The 22,636-nt window shown below is 33.7% G+C and overlaps 1 protein-coding gene across 1 annotated transcript in view; it reads right to left on the bottom strand.

Moving 5' to 3' along the window:
- Positions 1-413: 413 nt before the first annotated feature.
- Positions 414-22,636, bottom strand: part of CRISPLD1 (cysteine rich secretory protein LCCL domain containing 1) — a 41,722-nt gene continuing 19,499 nt past the window's right edge. Inside the window, exons 3-15 of the mRNA XM_035563074.2 lie at positions 20,122-20,240; positions 19,856-19,988; positions 18,087-18,202; positions 17,396-17,496; positions 16,100-16,279; positions 15,947-16,007; positions 15,731-15,797; positions 14,906-15,036; positions 11,672-11,715; positions 11,509-11,581; positions 9,378-9,453; positions 2,601-2,731; positions 414-749 (exon numbers count right to left, since the gene is read on the bottom strand). Of these exons, the coding sequence (XP_035418967.1) occupies positions 698-749; positions 2,601-2,731; positions 9,378-9,453; positions 11,509-11,581; positions 11,672-11,715; positions 14,906-15,036; positions 15,731-15,797; positions 15,947-16,007; positions 16,100-16,279; positions 17,396-17,496; positions 18,087-18,202; positions 19,856-19,988; positions 20,122-20,240 (1,284 nt within the window). The 3' untranslated portion in view covers positions 414-697. The remainder of the gene's footprint in view (positions 750-2,600; positions 2,732-9,377; positions 9,454-11,508; positions 11,582-11,671; positions 11,716-14,905; positions 15,037-15,730; positions 15,798-15,946; positions 16,008-16,099; positions 16,280-17,395; positions 17,497-18,086; positions 18,203-19,855; positions 19,989-20,121; positions 20,241-22,636) is intronic.

The following is a 22,636-nucleotide window of genomic DNA, read 5'->3' as shown; positions in this document are numbered from 1 at the left end:
TTAAGAAATAATAAACATGAATGGCCCACTCTCATAGAAATATTTCTTTAGAGGAAAACATACTAATATGACCCAGGACTTCTCCATATTTTCTATTTTATTTTAAAATAGGTATTTGTACTTGTTACAATTAGTGTGAAATTGAAAACAGTCTAGCTCTTCATTTAAGCTTGCATGGCTAATGCTGCTGTAAATCATCAAAAAGTTATATATATTTTCATTTCACTTTAAGGCATGATTTATTATATTGAATTACTGGGATGGCTTCTTTTATGTACATTGGAAATAAAAACTCAGGCCTCCCTATGGTATACTTTTAAGGTTACTGTTAGTGGCATATATAAAGCACCATACAATATCATATTCAGATAAAGAAAACAGAACATTTATGAGCTTTGAATTAACTGTATAGGAGTAACTGCTAAGAAAATATAGCAATAATTAACACAGGATTCAAAATATTGTTATATATCAATATAGATTTTCAAATGAATTTTTCTCCCATGTTTACTTTTACAGATTTTTTTCATTAAGATATATATGTATTTTAAACTTTTTTGGTGGAAAGCAGTATATATATTCTGTACAAGAATGTTACAGCTTTATACAAATTTTAGAAATTATAAGAAATGGCCTCTATTATTCTCTTCCAAGTGCTCTGGTTTCACTTGCCTGTTTTACATTTTTCTCACTAGACTCAAACAACAGCAAATACTCTGAACGCCTTGCTTCCTGGAGGATTCTGTAAACTGAAACACAAAAAACATTCCTGGAGTTATTTTTAGGACTGACACTCCAATGACTTTTCTTTTAGAATTGTTAAATACAGCTCTAGGGTCTTGCAACATTTCCTGTAGCTACTACCCATAACTTTTCTCATAACTTTTACTACTTTTTTTTTTTTAAATTACAGAACTTTCAGATTAATTTTTCTTCCAAGAAACTTATTGAGAACAAATTGTAACAAAAATTTCAAGAAATCCTAAGTTGATTCTAATTAAAAGAATAAAGGTTTAAAGAATAAAGCAAAACTCTTAAAAAATTTTTCTTGGGGAAAAAAGAGAAAGCATGCATCTTATGTTGGCCATTCTAATAACTAACTATATTCAGATATAATTTCTAGACACAGGAGATTACTTGTTCACTGGTTGCATGTATTTCTACAGAGAATTTATATTTTGCAAATCAAAGGAAATATATTTAAAATACTGATAGCCTTCTGAATGGCTAAACATCTAGCTTTAAAAGAAATAAAACAACAAAAACTACAAGGAAATTTTGGTAGAATATAGTTTAGTTTATAAGACAAAAATATAACATTTCGTATTTAATGGTCTCATTATTTTCTATTTTGCAAAACATATCTGAGACATACCTAAGAAAGGAAAACAGAACAAAAATAAAGAAGTGCATAATGAAATACGATGTCTGCACTGGCATTACAATCTTCATTACAATTTTTCAGCTTCACAGAAAACTTGCATTGAACTGCTCTCCTAACCATTGACTTTGACTTCACTAGAATGGTAAAGTACAAATAATGATTAAATTTGCAACATTTTTTTTCTGATTCCTTTTCTTCTCAGTGAGGAGATTTAGATGGAGAACATAAGTGTCAGTAAGGAACCACTCTTTCTGAGGGAAATGGACATTAATTGGGAAAAGGGGGTTATTAATGAAGAAAATGAAAGATGTATTTTAAAAGTTTCCAAATTTACTCAAAGGTTCATGAAGTAAAGGGGTAAGGCCTCCCCCCCCCCCAAAAAAAAATAAAAATAAGAAAAAAATCCTTTTTCTCCTACTTCCAAGTTCTCTAAAGATACTTTTTGAGATTTTTCCCACACAAACTTTTTGGTTTTAGAGGTAACAAAGATTCTTAGCTTTGCAGGACAGAAAGAGTGGCACAAGGGGTTTTTTTTTGTTGTTGTTTTTGTTTTTTCCAGGCCATTTATTTGTCTTCCTATAGAAACTGGAGAGTTCTTTAAAGAATTGAATTTGAATTGCAACATGCAGCCGTGTGTTATCATCATAGAAGATGCTAATACACCGAGTATAAGTAAATGAACTTTCACACCACCTCCATGTCTTTCAGAAAAATACCGATTAAAACAGTAAAACCATTAAAAATATAAAATAAAAAAAATGTTTAATGTTTTGTGAATATCATTTATGAACCAGGTTCACTGGTTTGATTCTATGTAAATCTGTAATGATCTGTTGTTGCAGATCCTCTCAGATGGAATAGATCACTAATATTAACGTAAACATTCTTTGGTGTTTTACCAAAGGAACCAGAAGTAGTTTTCTTATCAAATATTAGTTGCAACATAAGCAGAAGAATAAACAAGAGGACTTTTTTTGATTTGTTTTTTATAAGAAGCTTTTTAGAGTAAAGATTTACAAGCTTAGAAGAGGCAAACAGTTCTTGTACCACAGCTTCTCCAAAGTCACCACAGCTGTTACACAAGCTCTGTAAATCACCCAAGTTGGCCTATTTGTTGGGTTTCTAGCAGCACCCCAGGTACAAAGAGACAATATAATACTTTGTAAGCCTTATTGAGGTGAAGGGTAAACAGTAATCTTTGAAAATGGGCTCTTACCTTTCTGAAAATATCCCATTTTGAAAGGAAGCAACGTACACCTTTCTTTTGTCTACAGGCATAACATCAACGTAACCACCTTGGTTGCGGACTACACCAGCATGTACAGCTGCTCGGCAGATACTGGATATCTAAGAAAGAACGAGGATAAATTTAGTTTTCATTCATTCTTTTATTTCAAAATTGTTTAGAAGAAAACAAATAAAGATGCCTAAACTAAATTATAGGAAATGTAAAATAATTACACTCATCACGACTGATTTTATTAATCTTTATGGTACTTAAATCAGATTCATAGGCCAGTTGATAGGAATATACCACTGCCTCTTCAATGATCTTCCACAGTGTGATTCAAAAATCATTTATTTCAGCCTATTTCAGTTCAAGGACCTGTTCAAATTCTTGAGCTTTTCAAAATGAAAGGCTTTATCCACCATCACTTCAACAGCAGAGAGGTAGTAAAAACCAAACCTGTAAATTATTGTAGATCCTATAGATTATTATAGATTATTATAGATTCAGTTTAATCTCCAGCCAGAGTCAAGTACTGCAACAGCAGAACAGCAAAAGCACACTGCAGTTGTATGTTTCCAGAAAGAGATGTCCTCCCTAAAAATTGACTGTATTAATTCTATCTCCAGCTCGAGAATCTCAAACAGCAGTGAAATGATCCATAATATTCAAGGAAACATTAGAATTTCTTACCGAGACATGGGCCAATATTAAAAGCTAATTATATTTCAATTATATTAAAATTATAACGTAAGCATCAGACAAAACAAATAGATCTAAATTAATCCTTAGCTATTATTCCTTAGTTTTACTCAGGCAAAACTCTGTCAAATTAACAGCAGTTTCATCTATATGAAACCTAAAATCTGTCCGCTAATGTCTTGTCATGAAAGCGTGTAGGATAAATAATATTTGTAGAAGGATAGTTCAGTGACAATCTTGAGAATGTTGATTAAAATAATTGATTTAAACTTGTAGAGCTCCATTACTCTTTAAGCATGCAAAAAATCAGTTGCCAGAAGTATGAAACTTCTTAGTGTAGAATGTATGTCCCAATCTACTTCAATACCCAGCACTACAAAACGTAACTCCAGCTACAGTGATGTCCACTTAAAACCAAGTTGTTATGTGGAGGAAAAAAAAAGCCTTCACTGCAATAGGTCTCTCCTCTCCTCAATCAACCTTAAAAACTAAGCCAATACAAATATCAATAGCTGGTTACACAGACAGCTATTTAAACAAGAGTTGCATTTCTTCCAGTTATAATTGGAATAATTTATATCTGTTCCTGTAGCTATTTTGTAATCTCAATGCGATATAAAATCAGGAACTTAAAATAGCAATGGTTTTCCTACTCCTACTTCAACCACAGAAGCTGCCAGCTTCAATGTTATATAGTTTGTCTTTTAATGATACAATATTTCTGGGAGTAATGATTTGAAACTGTTTATGCAAAGAATCTTTAGCAAAGACACTTTAGAGTTTTTCCTCTTTATCCTGCTGGCTGCTGCTTTTAAACATGCCAGAAGGGATACCATGCTAGTATGCTAGTACTATAATATTGTAGCAATTTAGTTTTCAATTCACATTGGAGATATAAAACAAGCTAGAGGTACAATTGAGTAAAATAAAAATCACAGTTTGTCACCTCTGTAATACTAACCAATAGACTACACTTGGTGTATATTACTAGAAAGGAGGATACCTTCATAATTACATTTGAGGGTGGCTAAGATAATGACTACTTCAATGCTATTTGGAAGTTTCCGATCAAGTGAATAAGAAAGTAAAGATAAAACAATGGAGGCAGAATGACAAAAGAGGCTGACTTCTTGTTGGAAACTATTTCCAGTATAGGATGGAGTCATTAGTAGAGTTGGTACCACAATTGATTACTGGATGGTTTGGCTAATGTAAAACATTTTAAACCTAAAGGCAAGATGCTTACACGGGATATGTGAAAAAGATGAGGTCAGAAGAATGGGGTTAAAGAGATCAAATCAAGAGATGATCATCAGAAGAAAAATAAATTGATATTCTAATGCTGCTTTACAGATGAGCCTGGAGCCTGGCTCATCTGCTCATAAGGTATCCACAAATGTGCATAACTTATGAATATATGAATAGTTAAATGAGTACAAATTCATAAATATGAATTATATGCATACTGATGAATAAATCTATAGTTTTATCATATTTTTTGAGGAAGTTTTATCTGTTTTAAGCTTTCAAGAACTTTTCATTGGCTTGGCGTTCTTCATCTAAATCGAATCAGATCCCAATACTGATGCCATAACATTTCCTACTCAATAATGTTTCATCACCCTGATCACACTTCCCAGAACTGTTAAGGTAAAATTCCTGTTAATTTAAACTCAATAGGATATCAAATCTCTGTCTATCAGAGAATTCAGTATATTATTGATAATTTTACATTAGCAGCCTCATAGCACTTTCTGGAAGTCTTCTCAGAGATTTGGGTCTGTTTGTTTAATTTTCATGAACTCACCCTGAAGGATATGTAAGGCAGTACTTTAAGGTAACAAATATTTCATGCAGCATTACACGACCCTGCTTTATTGCTGTGCTGTGAACCCTCTGACATTCATTAGTATTTAACAGGTCATAGAATCTGAATACCAAGCTGCTTAATTATCTTCCTTCTTCAGATACTCAGCAAAATACCAAATATCTACCACACCATAGCAGTACTCTGCAAACCACAAGGCTTTCTCCCTCACCCTTGCAGAACTATAGAACTACTTAATAGTATTTTTATATCATATTTCACTACAGCAGAGAATTATGAAAGTTTTCACACAAGAGTTAGGGAAATATTTCCGTATTTGAAACCATAATTGAAACCAAAATTCAAAATCCTCAGATGGTATGAGCTGATAAAACTCCATAAATTTTTTTAGATAAAAGACTTTTGCTGATATGTAACGACCAAAAGTAGATTCAATTTTTTTTGTAGAATTGTTCAATCGACTCTCATAACGCAGAGCTACTGCTACTAGAAAGAGATTGTCTTTGGGAAAATGCTGCCTACTATGAAAACAGCACGATAAATACATACAATATAAATCTTAACCTCTTAAGAAATTGTGTATTTTTAAAAAATCTACAAGCAAAATAATATATATATATTTTTATTTAACTATTACAGCTATTTCAAAAAGCCTCTATTCTTTCGTGTAAAAATATTTTGGTACTTTGTTAGTCTAAGGACTAACAGCAACAAAGGACTTTCTCTTTAAATGTAGGTGCTGCAAGAGCATCTCCAGCAGAGTTTGGACAACTAACATAATCAGTATCAGTCAAGCCTGATATAATTCAGTTCTTGGGAAGGTTATCTTATTTCACAAATGAAGTCAATTGAAAAGTGCTTTAAAAATAAATATTAATAAAATGCTCACTGGCATGACTCTATAAGTCCAGAAATAAGACTCAAAATTTTAGAAAAAATGGATTAAACGAAGTTGAAAATTGTAACCAACTCTTCAGCACAAGAAAACAGGAAACTTTTTTCCCATCTCCCACCATGACAAAGAATTGGCATGTGGAAACTCTTAGGAGTAGGGCCAGGAGGGACACAAGGCACAAAGGTGGTGATACGTTTGGGCCATATGAAGAATGGGTAATTTGTACTTCTGTTTGCTAAGAACTAGCCATACTACAGTTCTTATTTATACCATAATAGCTCTATTCAGAAGAGAAACTCATTGTGCCATAAACACAGAATATGAGATGCTTTTGCTTTAAGGAACTTGCAGACTACCTCAAGAGAAGTGAAACAAAAGGAGACCAACAAACAAACAAAAAGGTGTAGAACACGGGGGATCAGTATTACGTGAAAACTCTTCACACACTTAAGTTATAGCCGTGTTTTATATAGCCAGTGTCTGTGATTGATCTGCCACAGACAAAGAGACAATAGCTAGCACACTGGAAGAAGGGAGGATGAAGTAATGGAGGGTTTTGTTTCAGGCAAGTTAGGAACAATCACTACAATCTCAAAGCTAAAAGAAAAAGATGGGAGAACCAACAGGGTAAAAGTTCTGTGGGGCACTATTGACAAATCAGAGAACAGAAAAAGGAGTAGCAGGAGTAGCATATTAATGAATATAAGAATGAATGACTGATCATATCAAAGCTAGAAATGGAAATGCTTAACTAGATTCTCATGAATACTACAGAAATGGTTTTGTAAATATGTTTTTGATGTGACATCTGTTATTTGTTTTTAATTAATAAATATTCTTGTACATTTACTGAATGCGAGTGGCCTAAGTACTAGTGCAAATAAATAGCCATGTGCATGTTGTTTTTTGTTTGTTTTTTAATGAAATAACATCACGAAAAATCCACCATAGATTTTGTGGAATCTACCAAGTAGATCATTGACTGCAATTTGCAATATACGTGCTATGACAAGTGGGCAAATGAATTCCCTGTATCTGCAGACAAATCTATAAATACATGAAAAGCTGAAAAAGAGGATACATTTGTTAAATATTCTCTATAAACACTTCACCTGAAACTAGTTCAGTCGTAAGTTAGAATGAACAAAATATACAGTCATATTGCATAGTGAAAATTCCAATAAAAAGTATCTTATCTTTAAAATAATTTAAATGATAGAAACAAAGAAACTGTAGAAAATCACAAAGCCAATACTATCAATGGGAATATATGTACACATATCAACAGGATGTGTCTGTCTACATCTTAGCTAGATGCCTTAGGACCCTTCTGTAGGAAATGGAAAGAAATTGACAGATCTAGTAGGCTAGGCTATTCATCCCATACTGAAGGAGACACTCAGAAAAGGTCAAATTAATTCTGCTTTGCCTATTCATCTCTTTTACCACTGCTACTACAAACTGCTATAAACATAACCCAGATGTCCAGCTTCAGTGTGGACATCTACCCTCTCAACATCTGAAGTTAATAGGAAGACTCCCATCCCTCTTTTCTTACCTATATTTACGTCCATTTTTTTCTTAAAAGCAGTATGGCTGCACACATTTCTATACAATGGACATGAACAATGAGACAGTGTATCTAAAATAATTTTAAAGCACAACTCTAATACTAATTAAAGTAAGCTGGGACTTTTCTAGCCAAAGCAAATATTTATTCTGAGATTTTTTCCTGTGTAAGTTAAACAGAAATGGGTCTTCTTTCTCCCACAACATAATCTCTTCTGTCTCACAGGGAAAATTTGGCTGTTACTTTTCACTGAAACCTCAGAACTGAAATAAAACTGTGTTTAACAAAATGAACTATCATTAAAACTATTTTCACTCCCCTCTTATTCACATTAAAGACCCAGTTGCACAGGCATAGATCAGTGTTGCTTACTGAACTGGAAGGGCTTCTCGTGCACGGAGGACAGGGACCCAAATTATACAAGCAATCTACTGAACACTAGTTAGTTTCAAAATAATGATGAACAATTGTTTGCATATTATTTTCACATATTTTGAGGTGGTGAAAAATAGTGAAAAACATCATCTGACCCAGCTGGGTACCATACTTTTATCTGTCACACATTTGTGTGACAGATAAAAGACAGTTACATCATGCAGCTTACTAGTAAAAAATGTGAACTGCTCTCTCTGCCACTACATAGTGGCTTCTCCAAAGGGAGATGACAAAGCAGAGAAAAAGAAAAAAGAAAAAAAAAAAAAAGAATATTCATTTAGCTCTGGCTGTTTGGGAACTAAGCATGATATAGAAAAGACATGGCAGATAAATGTTGACTAGGAATAAGAATGACTGAAAAAAATGCAATATTAGTCTCTTACAATAACATAACAATGTGAGATACAATGTGAGATATTTTACTCAAATATATCAAAATCCTTCTGCAAATATTTAGCTATCTACAATGATAAGAAATATCCAAAACAATGAGAGTGTTGATATATATTTTCAGAATAATTTTTGGTTAATCAGGAAGAAGCTTTGTTTACATTAGGGTCTAAAAGGCAAGGGTTTAAATCATAGAATGGCTTGGGTTGGAAGGGACCTTAAAGATCATCCAGTTCCAACCCCCTTGCCATAGACAGGGATGCTACCCACTAGATCAGGTTGACCAAGGCCCCATCCAGCCTGGCCTTGAACACCTCCAGGGATGGGGCATCCACAACTTCTCTTGGCAACCTGTTCCAGTGCCTCACTACCCTTACAGTGAAGAATTTCCTCCTAATCTCTAATCTAAATCTATCCTCTTTACTTTAAGACCATTCCCCCTTGTCCTATCATTATCTACCCCAGTAAAGAGTCCCTCTCCACCCTTTTCATAAGACCCCTTTAAGTATTGAAAGGCTGCAACAAGGTCTCCCTGGAGCCTTCTCTTCTCCAGGCTGAACATCCCCAGCTCTCTCAGTCTTTCTTCACGGGAGAGGTGCTCCAGTCCTCTGATCATTGTATCAGATGGCTGATGAGTATACATTGCCAATACTGAGCAAACCAATGGGAATTTTGATCAAAAATTGAAAACACGTATCCAGAAATTGCTGAAGAGTTTTTAATAAAAATTCCATATCATCAGCGGCTGAGTACTTAAATGGAAACCTCTGACAAAACGCTTCAGAAAATACACATCTAGAAAATAGCACATTTTTTTTCTGATATTAGGTCTAAAAAAACTACATGTGGAGGAAAAATGGATATTTATATGATAGTATTATCTTTATAGTTTATCACAGGACTTTATATGTCATTATATAATGCAATGTAAATCACAGTACTTACATCAGAATAAATTCGTGTTCCAATTACTCGAGCATAGTGTGGATTTGCCTGCATACAGTTGCGAGGACAATACACCCTGAAATATGGAAAATAAAGCACACTCAGTTAGGAACAATGATATTAGAGTATTACTATATATAATATTCAACATCAGCATTATTGAGTATCAATCTATTTGATGACACATACAGACATACATACTGACGTTAAAAGACTATCAGTTTTTGGGCTTTTGTTACTATTGACTGAAAAGCATTGCTGATGCAACTTGTGGTTCACAATAAAGTCCTTGAAAACATTCTTCAACAGGTCTGGTCTTCTTCCTCCTTTTAGATAAGCAGGTCATCTCTTCATTTAGCATATGCGAGGACAGTAGAAAAGCCAATGTATCATTATCTGTTTTGACAGCATTCTATCCAAACAGTACAGCTGAATACCTTCTCAGGAGATGTGTATATGAATGAAGACCTGGTATGGTGCTGATGAGCTGGTGATTAAAGAAATTTAGCAACTTATGAGGGTGAGCGCTTAACATCTATGGATAAAATGGAAAACCTTGGAAAGTAATGAGATTTTAGGGGATTAGAATGCTACTAAAACACAGACTGCCTTATTCATCTGCATTTTGTTAAACTTTGAGAAAACTTTGTGTTTCATGAATCCTATAGCTCCAATATATACAGGACAACTATGTGGAAAGCTAATAATAGTATAGAAGGTAGCAAGCATTGTCTTTGAAAATTATAATATGCTACAAGGAGGAAATGCTAATAAACCTCAGATCTACTCTGAGAGGGTGTTTCATTTAAAATTGGGTCTTGACTTTATGGTTTTAGAGCTTTCCTAGTGCTGCCCCAAAAAGGAAGGCATCCTTCACTGGGATACTATCTACACTCCAGTCAATATTTGGCAGCTGGAAGGGAGATTTTTGTCTGAAGGAGGCAAGAAAGAAGCTTTAGAAGACTTGATGATTTATGGTTAAGGCATAAGAAGGAAAAAGGAGCTTGTACAATCAGTGCCATTACTGATGACTAGTGCTTGTAGCTCCTGAGACTACATTTTCAGAATTATGTTAAGCACATGCACAGAATCTTGAATGGATCATTGCTGTTCAGAAGGTTCTTAAATTGATATATCAGAATTAACCAGTCATTTTAATGCTATTTTTATTTTTTCTTAAAGACAGACTGTATTTTTCTCTTAATGAAACTAGTTTTATTTTTCAATTAAGGAAAAAAATAAAGAAGGTAGAAGTATGAGATTTTATCCATCTATTCCTGCATTCCACTCCTTTGCTTGCTTCTCCCCATCTTCCAGCTAGAAAGCTAGGAGTCACAGCCAGACACCAAACAAGTCCATGGACCCAAGTGCTACATGAAGCAATGTTTTCCTAGCAGTTCTGGCTTTGTGCTTACTTCCTGTATTGGCGGTAGGATTGCTATGAAAGTACTCCTGTGGATAACTCCAGCTTAGCTTGCGGTAAATCATGCTACAGTGTATTTACCTTTGACTCATCTATGGTTTTAAGAACTGTTACAGATTTCCTTCCTCAAAATATTGAGGCACAGGCTTCTTTCAATAAGTGAAAACATAAGTCTCAAACAAGTGGTACATATATTTGACTGAAAGCAGTTAACTGACTTGCAGACCACACCTGACCTTAACAATATATACTTCAATCATGTTGCCAATCTATTTGCTCACTCCAAAATTCCCAAGCAATTTGATAACTTCTGTGACAAATATTTTTATCTGTTCCTTTTATTGTATCTGTTTTACAGGTGAATAAATTGAAATAACATGTATTTTGCTCTAGGTGTATAGATTTAATAGTGGAAAATGAAAAAGATAAATGGATCTTTCTTCACAGTGTTTAGTCTAACCAAATCTTCACTAAGATATGCCAAGAGAGCAAAGAAAGATTGGGAGCTTCTCCTTATGAAAAGAGCCTGAAGATCATCTTCACTTACCTGGCCTTCTGTTTACAGCAAAGAAAAATATCAGTAAAACATTTCTGACTTCACTTTTACGGCTTCTACTGTCACCTTTGTCAATGACAATTACAGACAATTATTATCTGACAGAAGATATGGCAGCACTTTGTAATAATAAAAGAGTCAAAGAATTTTACCTTGGACAGTGTGAGGCTGGTTTTTGAAAGGGACACAATTGTTCTACTGTTGTTTCACAGGTGATAGCTTGAACTGAATAAAGTAAAACAGAAACCAATAAATGTGTGCTATTTAGAAAACCATAATTCAAAGTAACTGAGTTTATAAGAAATAAATACTAACCTGTTACTTTAGAGACTGTGAAGGAATTAGCAGATTGGTATTTTCTAAAGAAGAAATAATAGAAATAGTCATTTTTTTATTAGTAAATATAGAAAAAAAATGAAGACATTGTCTCCAATCAATTTTTACTCACTGTACATGCCATACCCTGATCTGAATCTGTGTACTGCAATAGCACATTTACTTTGTACTCCCAGTGAATCTGATTGAAAGCCAAGAATGCATATTAAACTCTTTCAGTAATTTGATTTGCTAAGAGATTAAGTGTGCTAATAGCAAATTATGCAGTCATTGTCCCTCAAAATGCAGTAATCAAAATCTGTGGCTGAGAATTGCACAGAAGCATCCATCTACCAGAAGAAATCATTCACTTCCCCTCAAAAGTTCATTCTTAAAAACAGCTCCAAGCCTGAAGAGTTTCTCTTGACAACCTTTTTGACAATTTTCATTAAATTTTACTTCTGGATCTTGTGTCTATTTTAAATTATCATTGGTATCACTATAAACCCAGTTTAACATAAAAATTTCTGTTTTTTCAGTAGTTATATGGTAGTCAGATGTATCTGTTTCCTCTTCTTATAGAAACTCAGTATAAACATTCTGTTCCTGTATTACAATTCATGAACACTTCTATTTTAGTCCTCTTTACCTCCTATTTTAGTCCTCTTTTACTCCCATTTTAGCCCAGAAGCTATGCCTACGATTCTAGTGTTTTTATTTGTAACAAAGAAGATAATGATGGGTTTTGGCATCTATAAAATTATTTAACATAATAATAATAATAGTGAAGGAAATTACCTTTGTAGCAAATTCCTCCCATGTCACCTACAATTTTTATTTGGAAACTGTTTGCTTGCATTGGTTCATTCAGTTGCATGGCCCTCCAATTTCACATTTGTTCATTTATTGCCTTCCAATTTGTTCTCACCAAGTTAGCTCATTCTTCTGTTGCCCTAGCACTGTCAAACACTGATGTGAGAATAGTTCACTCTGTTCTATTGTTGCTTAGACAGTAGAGATATTGTTAAAGTTATCTTACACTATGGTGATAAAACAGATAAGAAAATCTGCATTAGCAATCCTGAATATAAATCAAAGGAGAAGATAAGGAAGTTTACTGTATGTTGCATTGAAATTCCATTTTCTCTTTTTATGTTTTGGAATATGATCTAGAAATTAGACTGATTTCACTTCCTCTGTTCTTTGAATAGATGTGTAGTTTATGCAGGGCTCCATCTAAAAATGTTGGTGAGAGTCAGGTAGCTGCAAGGTATTCCTTGTCTTTTTGTTTGAAGGTTTCATCTGCTAACTATAGATATAGACTAGTACAGTAACACTGGCCTTTTGTAGTAAATGTTTTGTAGTAAAAGCACCTTAAAGTCTGAGCAATCAAGAAATAAAGAATTCACACTACAACCTTATAGAAGATTCATTTACTAGTAGTGAAACTTTGGTAAATCTTTATTTATCCCCAAAACTATAATTTATAGACTGGCTTACTAAGCTGATGTTGGAACACAATATTTTCATCACTCTAAAATGTGAAGTCATAAATATTATAAGGACATTAATGAAGAATTATGTACTATAGTGCTACACAGCGGCAGAAGTTTGCTGAAACGTACTTGAAGAGAAGGTATAGGCTTGGTCCTTTAACTGTATTTAATCCATAAGGCCTCTAACATTTTTTTCCCCAACACCTCAATCACAAAACCAAAACCAAATTAGACATTACTGTTCAGCTGTAATACAATTATTATCTGTGCCCACAGTAAACAAAAATGAGTTTGGATACCTCACTCCTGTGTTCTGATACTCAGAGGATAGTGCCAAATACGCTCTGTAGACCAGACACTCCTATGGTTTTGTCTCAGATGGCACAGAAATAGAGATTTCAAGCGATGGGAAATCAATTCCTTTCACTTTAAAGAATTTCTGTAGTTTAATTACCACTACTTTTGTGAGAAAGTTGACTCCTAATCCATCAGTATCTATTTGCTTATCTCTTTGTCTCAAAGGATTTTAAAAAGAGAAAATCGTATCTTCATTTTAAGGAGGGGTAATTTAAACCGCAATCAAATAATCTGATGACCCAAAGAAACACATTAATTGAAAATTAATTAATCAATTAATGTCAATGCCTTAAACAGTACTTTCTAAGTAATCCAAATTCTAGGCCACTGAACTTAGTCTACCTAGCCAGTGTTTCCTTCTATTCTGAATTATGTAAATCTGTTGACGAGAGAAATTATGACAGGTTTTACAGCATGTGAAATCGGTTTGCACAGAACAGAGAGACACAGACACAGCAGAGCCTCTAATGGTTACTCTTACACAAACGAAATACATCATTCAACAAAATTCTGTTTTCTTTCAGTATGGTATTACTCATACCCTCTTGCACGTACACTACTATTACACATACTCTAACTACAGACAGCAATGTACAACTCTCCAGAATACATTAAGATATCGTGAAGTGTAGTTTGCAGATATTAATAATATCGTAGATTCCAATATACATTAGTTATAGTTATCAACAGATAATTATGCATGGTAGCAGTCAAGCAGATAGACTCCACTTCTATGTACTTCTTTTTCTGGTTTTGCTTTCAGCATGTCAGTGAGTATTTGGATCTATTTTCACATATCAGTCTCTGGACAAGCACCTGAACAGTGTAGTACAAAGTCCAAATTAAGTTTTCACAGCATGCAGTATTATTCTATTATTGGCCAATGCAGAAATTGAGCAAAGTTTTGTGCAAAATATCATAAGTATATTATGGAATTGTAATGAAACTATCAAAAATGTAAGATGTATTTTTGCTTGTTTCATATTGTTTCTTTGCACAGTACAAGAGGGTCACTTCCAAACACAAATTTGGGAGATTATTGCCTTGTTAGCTGTCACACATTATCGTGTACATGGGCCAACACTGGTTGTATTACCAGCTTTGTAATAACAGATATAATACATGTAAAAACATTTAAAATAATCTAGTTTAATGTCAGTATGTACTACTTTTTTTACAGTAAGTCTATACATTTACAAATTATTATTGTTACACTTTTCTGTACACCATTAAACACTGGCTAAAATTTTGTAATGGGTACAATACCTGTATTTCCACATGTCCTTTTATGATAAAAGTATGAACAAAATATTATTACTGTGATATATTTTGTATGAAATAACAAAACCTTTCCATACATTTTAATTTTAAGGAAACTTACCCAAGTGACTGAATGCCATTTCTATAAGATTTGATAAAGTAATTTTTCCTTCCTTGCCTAGTGACATCAACCCAACCACCTTCATTGTCTAGGATGCCATAATGTATGGCAGCTTTACAAATACTGGATTGCTGAAAAACAGTGTGAAAAGCAGTGCCATGTCAGACAAAACCACTATTTTCCATTGTAACTCAATATGAAAAATTCAGGTTTTAATTACAATGTATCATTAATAACTTGGTAGATAGTCTATTAAGTTTGATGTTGTCTATTTAGGTGTTAATTCAAATAAAGAGAACATCTGTTTGCCTCATTCAGAGATAAAATATACTCATTTACAGTATACTTGTTCACAGTAGCTGCTTTTTTCCTATACTGTTTTAGGGTTCTGCATAGTAAATTATACATTTTCAGCTAGGCATTAAACTTACACAAGTAGAACTGTCTTACTGAAACAGTTCATATGAGTGTACTCACAAATTGCTGTATCTGTCCTTCAGTTGCACCTTAACATCTGGACATGCAAATTTTATTTCTGTGCATGTGTAAGGCATATGAAGTACATATAGACAATACATGCAGAATAGCAGATGCAAACAGTTTGATGTTACCTTAAATAAAAACCTACATCAAACGTTTATGGTCTTCAAAATCAAACAAATCAGAGAATGGTTTGGGTTGGAAGGGTCCTTAAAGATCATCTAATTCCAACCCCCCTGCCATCCATTCTTAATACAATTTTAATCCATTCTTAATACAATTTTAATTAGCATTCAAATGGAAAATACATTCTATTTGTACAAAATCTGATTTTAAAATGTTTACCATTTCATAATGTACACTTCCAATAACCTTGGCTTTGCTATCCAAACAGCCAGCAGGACATTCATACCTAAGAAAATAAAACACGATTTGGCCTTAGATACTGGGATTACAAAAAGGGGAAATGTTCCAGGTCACATATAAATATGGCCTTTCCTAATAATAATAATAATCTGTAACAAAACTGTAGTGTAATGACAATTGTAAAATTTACCTTACCTATTGCAAGTTGTTCCTTTGCACTGGTCTCTTAGACGTACTTCACATGAAACAATCTGAGCTAAAACAAGCAAAAAGCAATTTCACTAGAATGAATTTCATGTTACCCAATTCAAATTTGTTGACTACTTGAAAATCAGGTAAATTCCTTACACATTTGCTGTGTGCTTATTACTTCATTTTTCTCACTGTCATCGCTGCCTGTAGAGCCTGAAGGTGAATGACTTCTTGGCCGGCTTTGTGCTGTTGCATCCTGGGCTTTGGACCGTTGCTGTTCAATCTCATTGGTTTCCTCTTCTGGTTCGTGGGGAGAATAAGGCCTTTCTGAATCCTCTGTTTCAGAAAACCAAAGAAGATTTCTCAGATTAAATAATTCAGTGTTTGTGGAATGCAACCCCCTTACCATGTTTTGGTAACATGACTTTGTTTTCATAAAATGGTGGTAAAAAATAGGAAAGCAAGGAAGTTTCCATTGTTTCATAACAAGAAGAGATCAAGCTTCATAATACAACTCAATTACCTTTCTGATGCTGAAAAAAGCTAGAATTTCTCTAGCAGGAGAAATTTCTCTAGTAGGAAAATGCTCCTAATGCTCCTTTTTTAGTATCTTTTTTTATGCCATCAGGAAACTAACAGGTTAAAGGTGATATTCTTATTAGATGTTAAAAGAGTTCTACCAGGTTTGTAGATAGCTTGTAATTAAAGAATCCGATTTGGTAAAAAAAAATTGACAGCTGAAAATGAGGCCCTTTTACTGATACATAATGTTATTAATTTTGAAATACTCATCAGTAACCTATATTTCTTACTTAAACAAGAAACATATGGAATGTACTTGGAAACACTGGTGGGTGGTTTCTTTTTCGTACATATGAATAGGTGAGTAACTTTCAAAAGTTATTAACAGAAACAGCTAGGTTATATGCATACAGAGTAAAAAAAGAAATAGCAGTTTCATAATATGTTATGTTCAATGCTATAAAATACAAATAACATTTTGAAAATTGTGAGAAGTTAACAATCAACCTAGCTGTCATTTCGTTTAATTATTAACGTCTTCTTGTCTTGTTCTTGATTTTTCTTACAGTAATGCATATGGCTATGTCACTGAGCTACTGTTTCCCTTTAAACAAATCACTGCATAACTTTCACTATAATTTACAGAAAGACCAATAAATAACATACAGCTAAAGTCTGTATCTTTGTGTACTAAAAGACCTCAATGAGGACTTAAATTAACAGGAATTCAGTATACTCCAGTCCCTCCTGTGACACTCAGCCTTGCACATCACATAGTACATGATCTCATTTATCACAGCGAAGTAGGTCCCTATCCTGTGTTTGGGTACGTGCATAATATATTCTATTTCACTATGTTAAAGCATAATGAGGAAAGAAAGCAAAAGGTTACATTCCAATTATAATTTTAACTGTTGAAATAGTACATACCTCTGTAACAAAGATTTTCTCTGCAACCTCCTCCAAAACTAGGAGGACATGCAGAACAGGGTCGGCCAGGTTTATATGGAGCATGACCCCACCAGTTACCCCTTTAAATAAAAGGAAACAAAAAATTAGAAAAACATGAAATAATGAATTAATGCATTAATATTAAACATCATGTGGACAAAAATTATGAAATCCAGCATTCACTTAGACCATAGTATTGTTCTGATAAATCAAACACAATGTCATTTAAAAGTACACAAAAATATCAGGAGTACTGCCATAAACTGCTATAAGATTATTTTATATTGACATAGCATTGTAAGACTAAATTCCTCCTTTAAATGAGAACAAGCTCCACTCTCCTAAATGGAATATCCTATAGGATATTAACCATTTACTTACATTCTTTAAGGTCACAATGGGGAGATACGTTTCTTTTACAGATCATTATCACAATACAGTGAAGATCTCTGATGTTGTATGCTAAAAGACGGGCCACAAAATTGAAGTCCTACAAAATCACAAGAGTATTTGTGCAGCCAAGGCTGCCTTGGGAACAAAGCTCTACTTTGTAAAAGTACAAAAAAAAAATAGAAAACTCAACTGATTTCCTTTTAGATTATTTCCTGGATTACCATAAAATATCCACCCCTCCCCCCCCAAGATATTTATGGGTTTCAGCCCAACTTACTTAGGAGAATAATTGCATACAAGATAGACTGCTTTTGGCCAAATCTGTCCCCAGATGTTCATATTATGACACAAATTAATTGCACAACCTATTCTGCTACTTGTTGCCCAAACAACCTATGGAAAAGGAAAGAGAAACGCATGTGAAAACCAAAACTAATTAACATGAAACTAAAACTATCTCCAAACTTCAACATACAGAACTCAAAACAGAAGTGATGCTATATTTATTCCCCTCTGTTAGAGAAGTCTTAGCAACCTAATTAAAACTGACAAAAGTCTGCTCGGTTCTATCCTTATTAGAAAGAAAAGTTTTACATTGATACAAGAGATACGGCTCTCATTTTAAAATATATATATGTATAAATGCTCTAAACATGTATTTGAAATGGCAGCAAATGTTTACAACACATTATCTGAAGAAATAATTCTTGGAATTAAAAAAAATAGAAAACATTGCAGTACAAGATGTCAGGTTCCTGTGTCCTCACTGTGTCCTGAGTTCTCACTAAAACCTAAGAATCCAAAAGGATCTGGATTGCTTAGACTGACAGAATAGGCACTTGTCAGCAGTGAGAGAATGCAACATAAAGCTATTCACAGAACAACTCATACATCGAAAAGATTCAAGTCACAGATTTTAAATAAATATGCTTTCATGTCATTGCAATCTAATGTGACTGTGCTCCTTTATTGATCCATTGAGACAATTTTAATTGCAGATCCCAAAATAATCTGAAAGACAAAGGTGGGGATGTTCAAAGTAGACAAATACAACAGGTGATAAACTAATTAATCCAAGAGAAGCCAACTGTGTAATTCCTTCAGAACTTTAAAAGTTGAAAGGGGTAGGGACTGTGAAGAAATAGTAACACAAAGAAGTATATCTATGTATTGTAGGTCTTGCACGTGATAAAGTAGCATAATTATAGTTATTTTTACAGAAATGGTAATTAAGAATATGGAGGTAGTTCTGTCTTAAAGTTTGGCACAGTGGTAAACTATGATAGTAAACAAACAGAAAACAAATCTTTTAAAATAATCATTTTGAAGGTTTTTAATAACATATCAAATGTTTTATTATTTTATATGGGTTTTAGTATAAGACCAAGACCAGGCTGGATGAGGCCCTGGTAAACCTGATCTAGTGGGTAGCATCCCTGCCTATGGCAAGGGGGTTGGAACTAGATGATCTTTAAGGTCCCTTCCAACTCAAGCCATTCTATGATAATCTGAAGATTATGTATTTCCCATTCACTGAAAACATGACTGGCTCCCCTCAGAAAAAAAAATCCAGGTTAGATACATAGACTTAAGAAGTACCAAATAAATTAGTACTTATGTGATTTCAAAATCCTGCTGAAGTACAAGCAACACGTTATAACTGCTTAACTGTTGTTTGACTTGACAAATTCAATGAGGAAAACTTGTTTTCTTTTTAAACATGCTGTTTCTTCAACAAATTCCAGAAAGGAGTACCAACATGCCAGCCAGCACAGAGATGAGATTATGCAAAGCACACTGAGCAGATACACTCAGTACTGAGTATTGTGAGAGTTTTCCTCAATCCTGTTAAGGAAGTGATAACTATGTGGAAGAAACATAACATCTGTACAACAACCCTACTCTATGTCACCAGTACCCAATGCTTTTAACTATGGAGTCTCATAAAAACAAGCCCCTCTCCTGTTTTCCTGTCATACGGTCACCTAACTGGAGGTCTTGACTGTTCTTTTCCATAGCTGACAAAACCCAAAGCCACCTACATACCTGTGTGTAATGTGTACAAACAGGACCAGAGCATTTGTAAGGACAATATGGGTTGCACTCATGAGGATGTGGATACGTGAAATCTCTCACTTCATCATACCACGCTTGGACATGAAACGTTGGAGGCCTGTACCTATGAAAGCCAGCAGTAGTCTATTAGATCACTAAACAGCTGTAAAGTCTATAATTCTTCCTTAGAGTAACAAGCACATTTTGTTAGATTTCAAAAAAATGATAATATACTATTAAACAGTGTCTTAAACTACCTTCCCCAGTGTGCCCCCAGATTCTGTCCAATTGACGGAAGAAGGCTTGCAGGTCCATGCTCCCATAGGCAGGTTTCAGCCCATGACTCTGCAGATCTCTCCAGTTCTACATCCCATGTCTGAAATTTGAAATAAAAGAAAGGGACACCTTCTTAAAAATACTTGATGGCTACCTAATACACTTTAAAAACAGAACAAGACAAACAAATTAAAAAAATAGGAAGATTGTCCATTTTCAAAGCATCTGTTTCTGGACTGAAAGCATCTGTTTCTGAAGACTAAAGAAAAAAGCAACACTTCAGGATTGTATGCCCTATTTTTGTTACATAACTAATAGGAATGTTTCCACCAAGAGGAAGAAAAAAAAAGCTTTAATCCCTTCACAGCTTTCTCTTTAGAAAGCATGTGCAGGCATGCTGCAATGAATAAAAGACAAATAGGAAACAGAAAGTTTTAGTTCAACTTTCCAAGCTAAATCAAGTGCATTTTCTGTCTTGTGAGATTTCTTTTTAGTAACAAGCACTTTCCTTAGCCAAAAGAGTATTATCCAACACACTTTCAGCATAAGGCCTTATTTCCTCTAAACCAAGTTTATTTGAAATGAAAATGATTTTCTCTCCCTTTTCTGTAATCAGCTTTCATTGAAATAATACAGTTCAAACAAAATATAAAAACTAAAGTAACATTGTCAGTCGCTGTTTTTCTGGCTAGGTTGGTAAAAAAAAAAGGCATTCATGTTAGCAAGAGGCATGTTTAGGATAAGTTAAAGAAAAATACTATGTATTGTTGTTTATCACAAATGTTTACCTTTTCTGTTCTTTAGAGGGATATGGAAGAATAAGTTTGTAGCTGAAAGACAAATGCAAGTTTTTCTCTTTCAAAAACATACTAAAATACACTCATCTTGAAAAAAAATTAAACCATATGCTGTATGTTTAACGTATTAACCTGGAGTTTACTCAAAGCGGTTCTTGTTAAGCAAAGTAGCCATACTGCAGATTGGCTTTTTAAATCTCTTTATAATTGCAGACAAAGTTTCCGGGTATCTCATTAACTGATACCAATAGTCAGGTTAAGAAACTAAAATAAATGCACGAAGGAAACATATTGCTTGAAAAAAAACACAGCTATTGCATCATGTGTTCAGACTAAGTTTCTTAGCATTAGACTGGGTTATCTAAGTAACAATAATTCAGTATTTCCAAACTGAAAATTCCATGCAGACACTGTAGATCATGTCTACAAATTTTTGGCACATGTTAAAGGTAAAAAAAACCTCCTCTATAAAGCCAAAGAATACAGAAACATAACAGAAATTCCATGTGCTATAATTTGTTTTTCTACTGATTTTGACAGGCAGTATTCACCTTATTAATTAGGTTACTTATTTAAAAATATATGCTTTTGGTTATGCAACATCACGATTATGGAAAGACTAATATCATTCAAATTAATCCTAGAATATCTATTTTACTGATATATACTCTTCTTCAGAAGTCTCTAATGCAGTGATTTCTCTTTTGTCTGTTATTATTCATAATAAATGTACTGGGTACATTTTGACTCCCAAAATGCAATATTTATTTTTGACAGAATTCTCTAACAGTATAAAAATGACAGAACAAAGCTTTTAGCCTACATATTGATACAAAATCCACTGACTCTAGCAAACAGTAGAAAACTTCTGTTCACCTTATTGGGCCAGTATTTCAATGTCATAAACTATAGAATTCCAGTCTTAAGTCAGAAAGTTTTATGACAGTTTGTATAAATCTTTTCCCTTTCCTCATCACACCATTGTAAATAGTTCTTTTTCCTATTGTGCCCATTGTTAAAAGAACACAAAGATTAAAACATTTCTTCCACATACAGACTTATTTTTTTATAAACTGTAGTACAACGGCTTCATGCTGGAATCACGACTCCATACCATTTTAAAATAAATGCCAGTATAGTTTGTCCTTGTTTATATTATACAACATGAAAACAACTCAAAATCTTATATTACCCAAGATTTAGCCCTGTATATGAACAAGTCCAAACATAAAGCTAACATACATCCCAAGTAATTGATTACTGTTAAGAATGGTTTTACCAAATACAGAATTAAGCTAGACCAAAATGTTTGTACCTGCACACTTTTAGAACATCATGTCTCCAAAGCCAGATAAATTTTCTTACAGCTTTTATGAGCCTCAGAACTTGAAAATATTTTCTCTTGTAAAGCATCCTCTCACAATTTCAACTCTAAAAGCAGCAGTGACAGATAAAGGAGTTGTACTGCTTTGTTTACTGCTTTACTGTTTACTGCTTTAGGTATTTGTTTGTTTGTTGTTGTTGTTTTCTCCACGCAAGTTTCAAAATATTTTATGCAGCTATTTTAACTTAAATAATGATTTTTTGGTAGTCAATAGTAGCTACTTGAAGCAATTCCTCAAGCTTGTGAGCAAGTTATCTTTAAAAAACAAATCTTTTAAAGACTGATGGTAACTACACATGACAGAGCCATCCAAAA

The sequence above is a fragment of the Cygnus atratus genome, chromosome 2, assembly GCF_013377495.2.
Source record: "Cygnus atratus isolate AKBS03 ecotype Queensland, Australia chromosome 2, CAtr_DNAZoo_HiC_assembly, whole genome shotgun sequence".
Taxonomy (NCBI): domain Eukaryota; kingdom Metazoa; phylum Chordata; class Aves; order Anseriformes; family Anatidae; genus Cygnus; species Cygnus atratus.
Note: the sequence above shows the minus strand (reverse complement) of the source record. Positions and strands in the feature narration are given on the sequence as shown.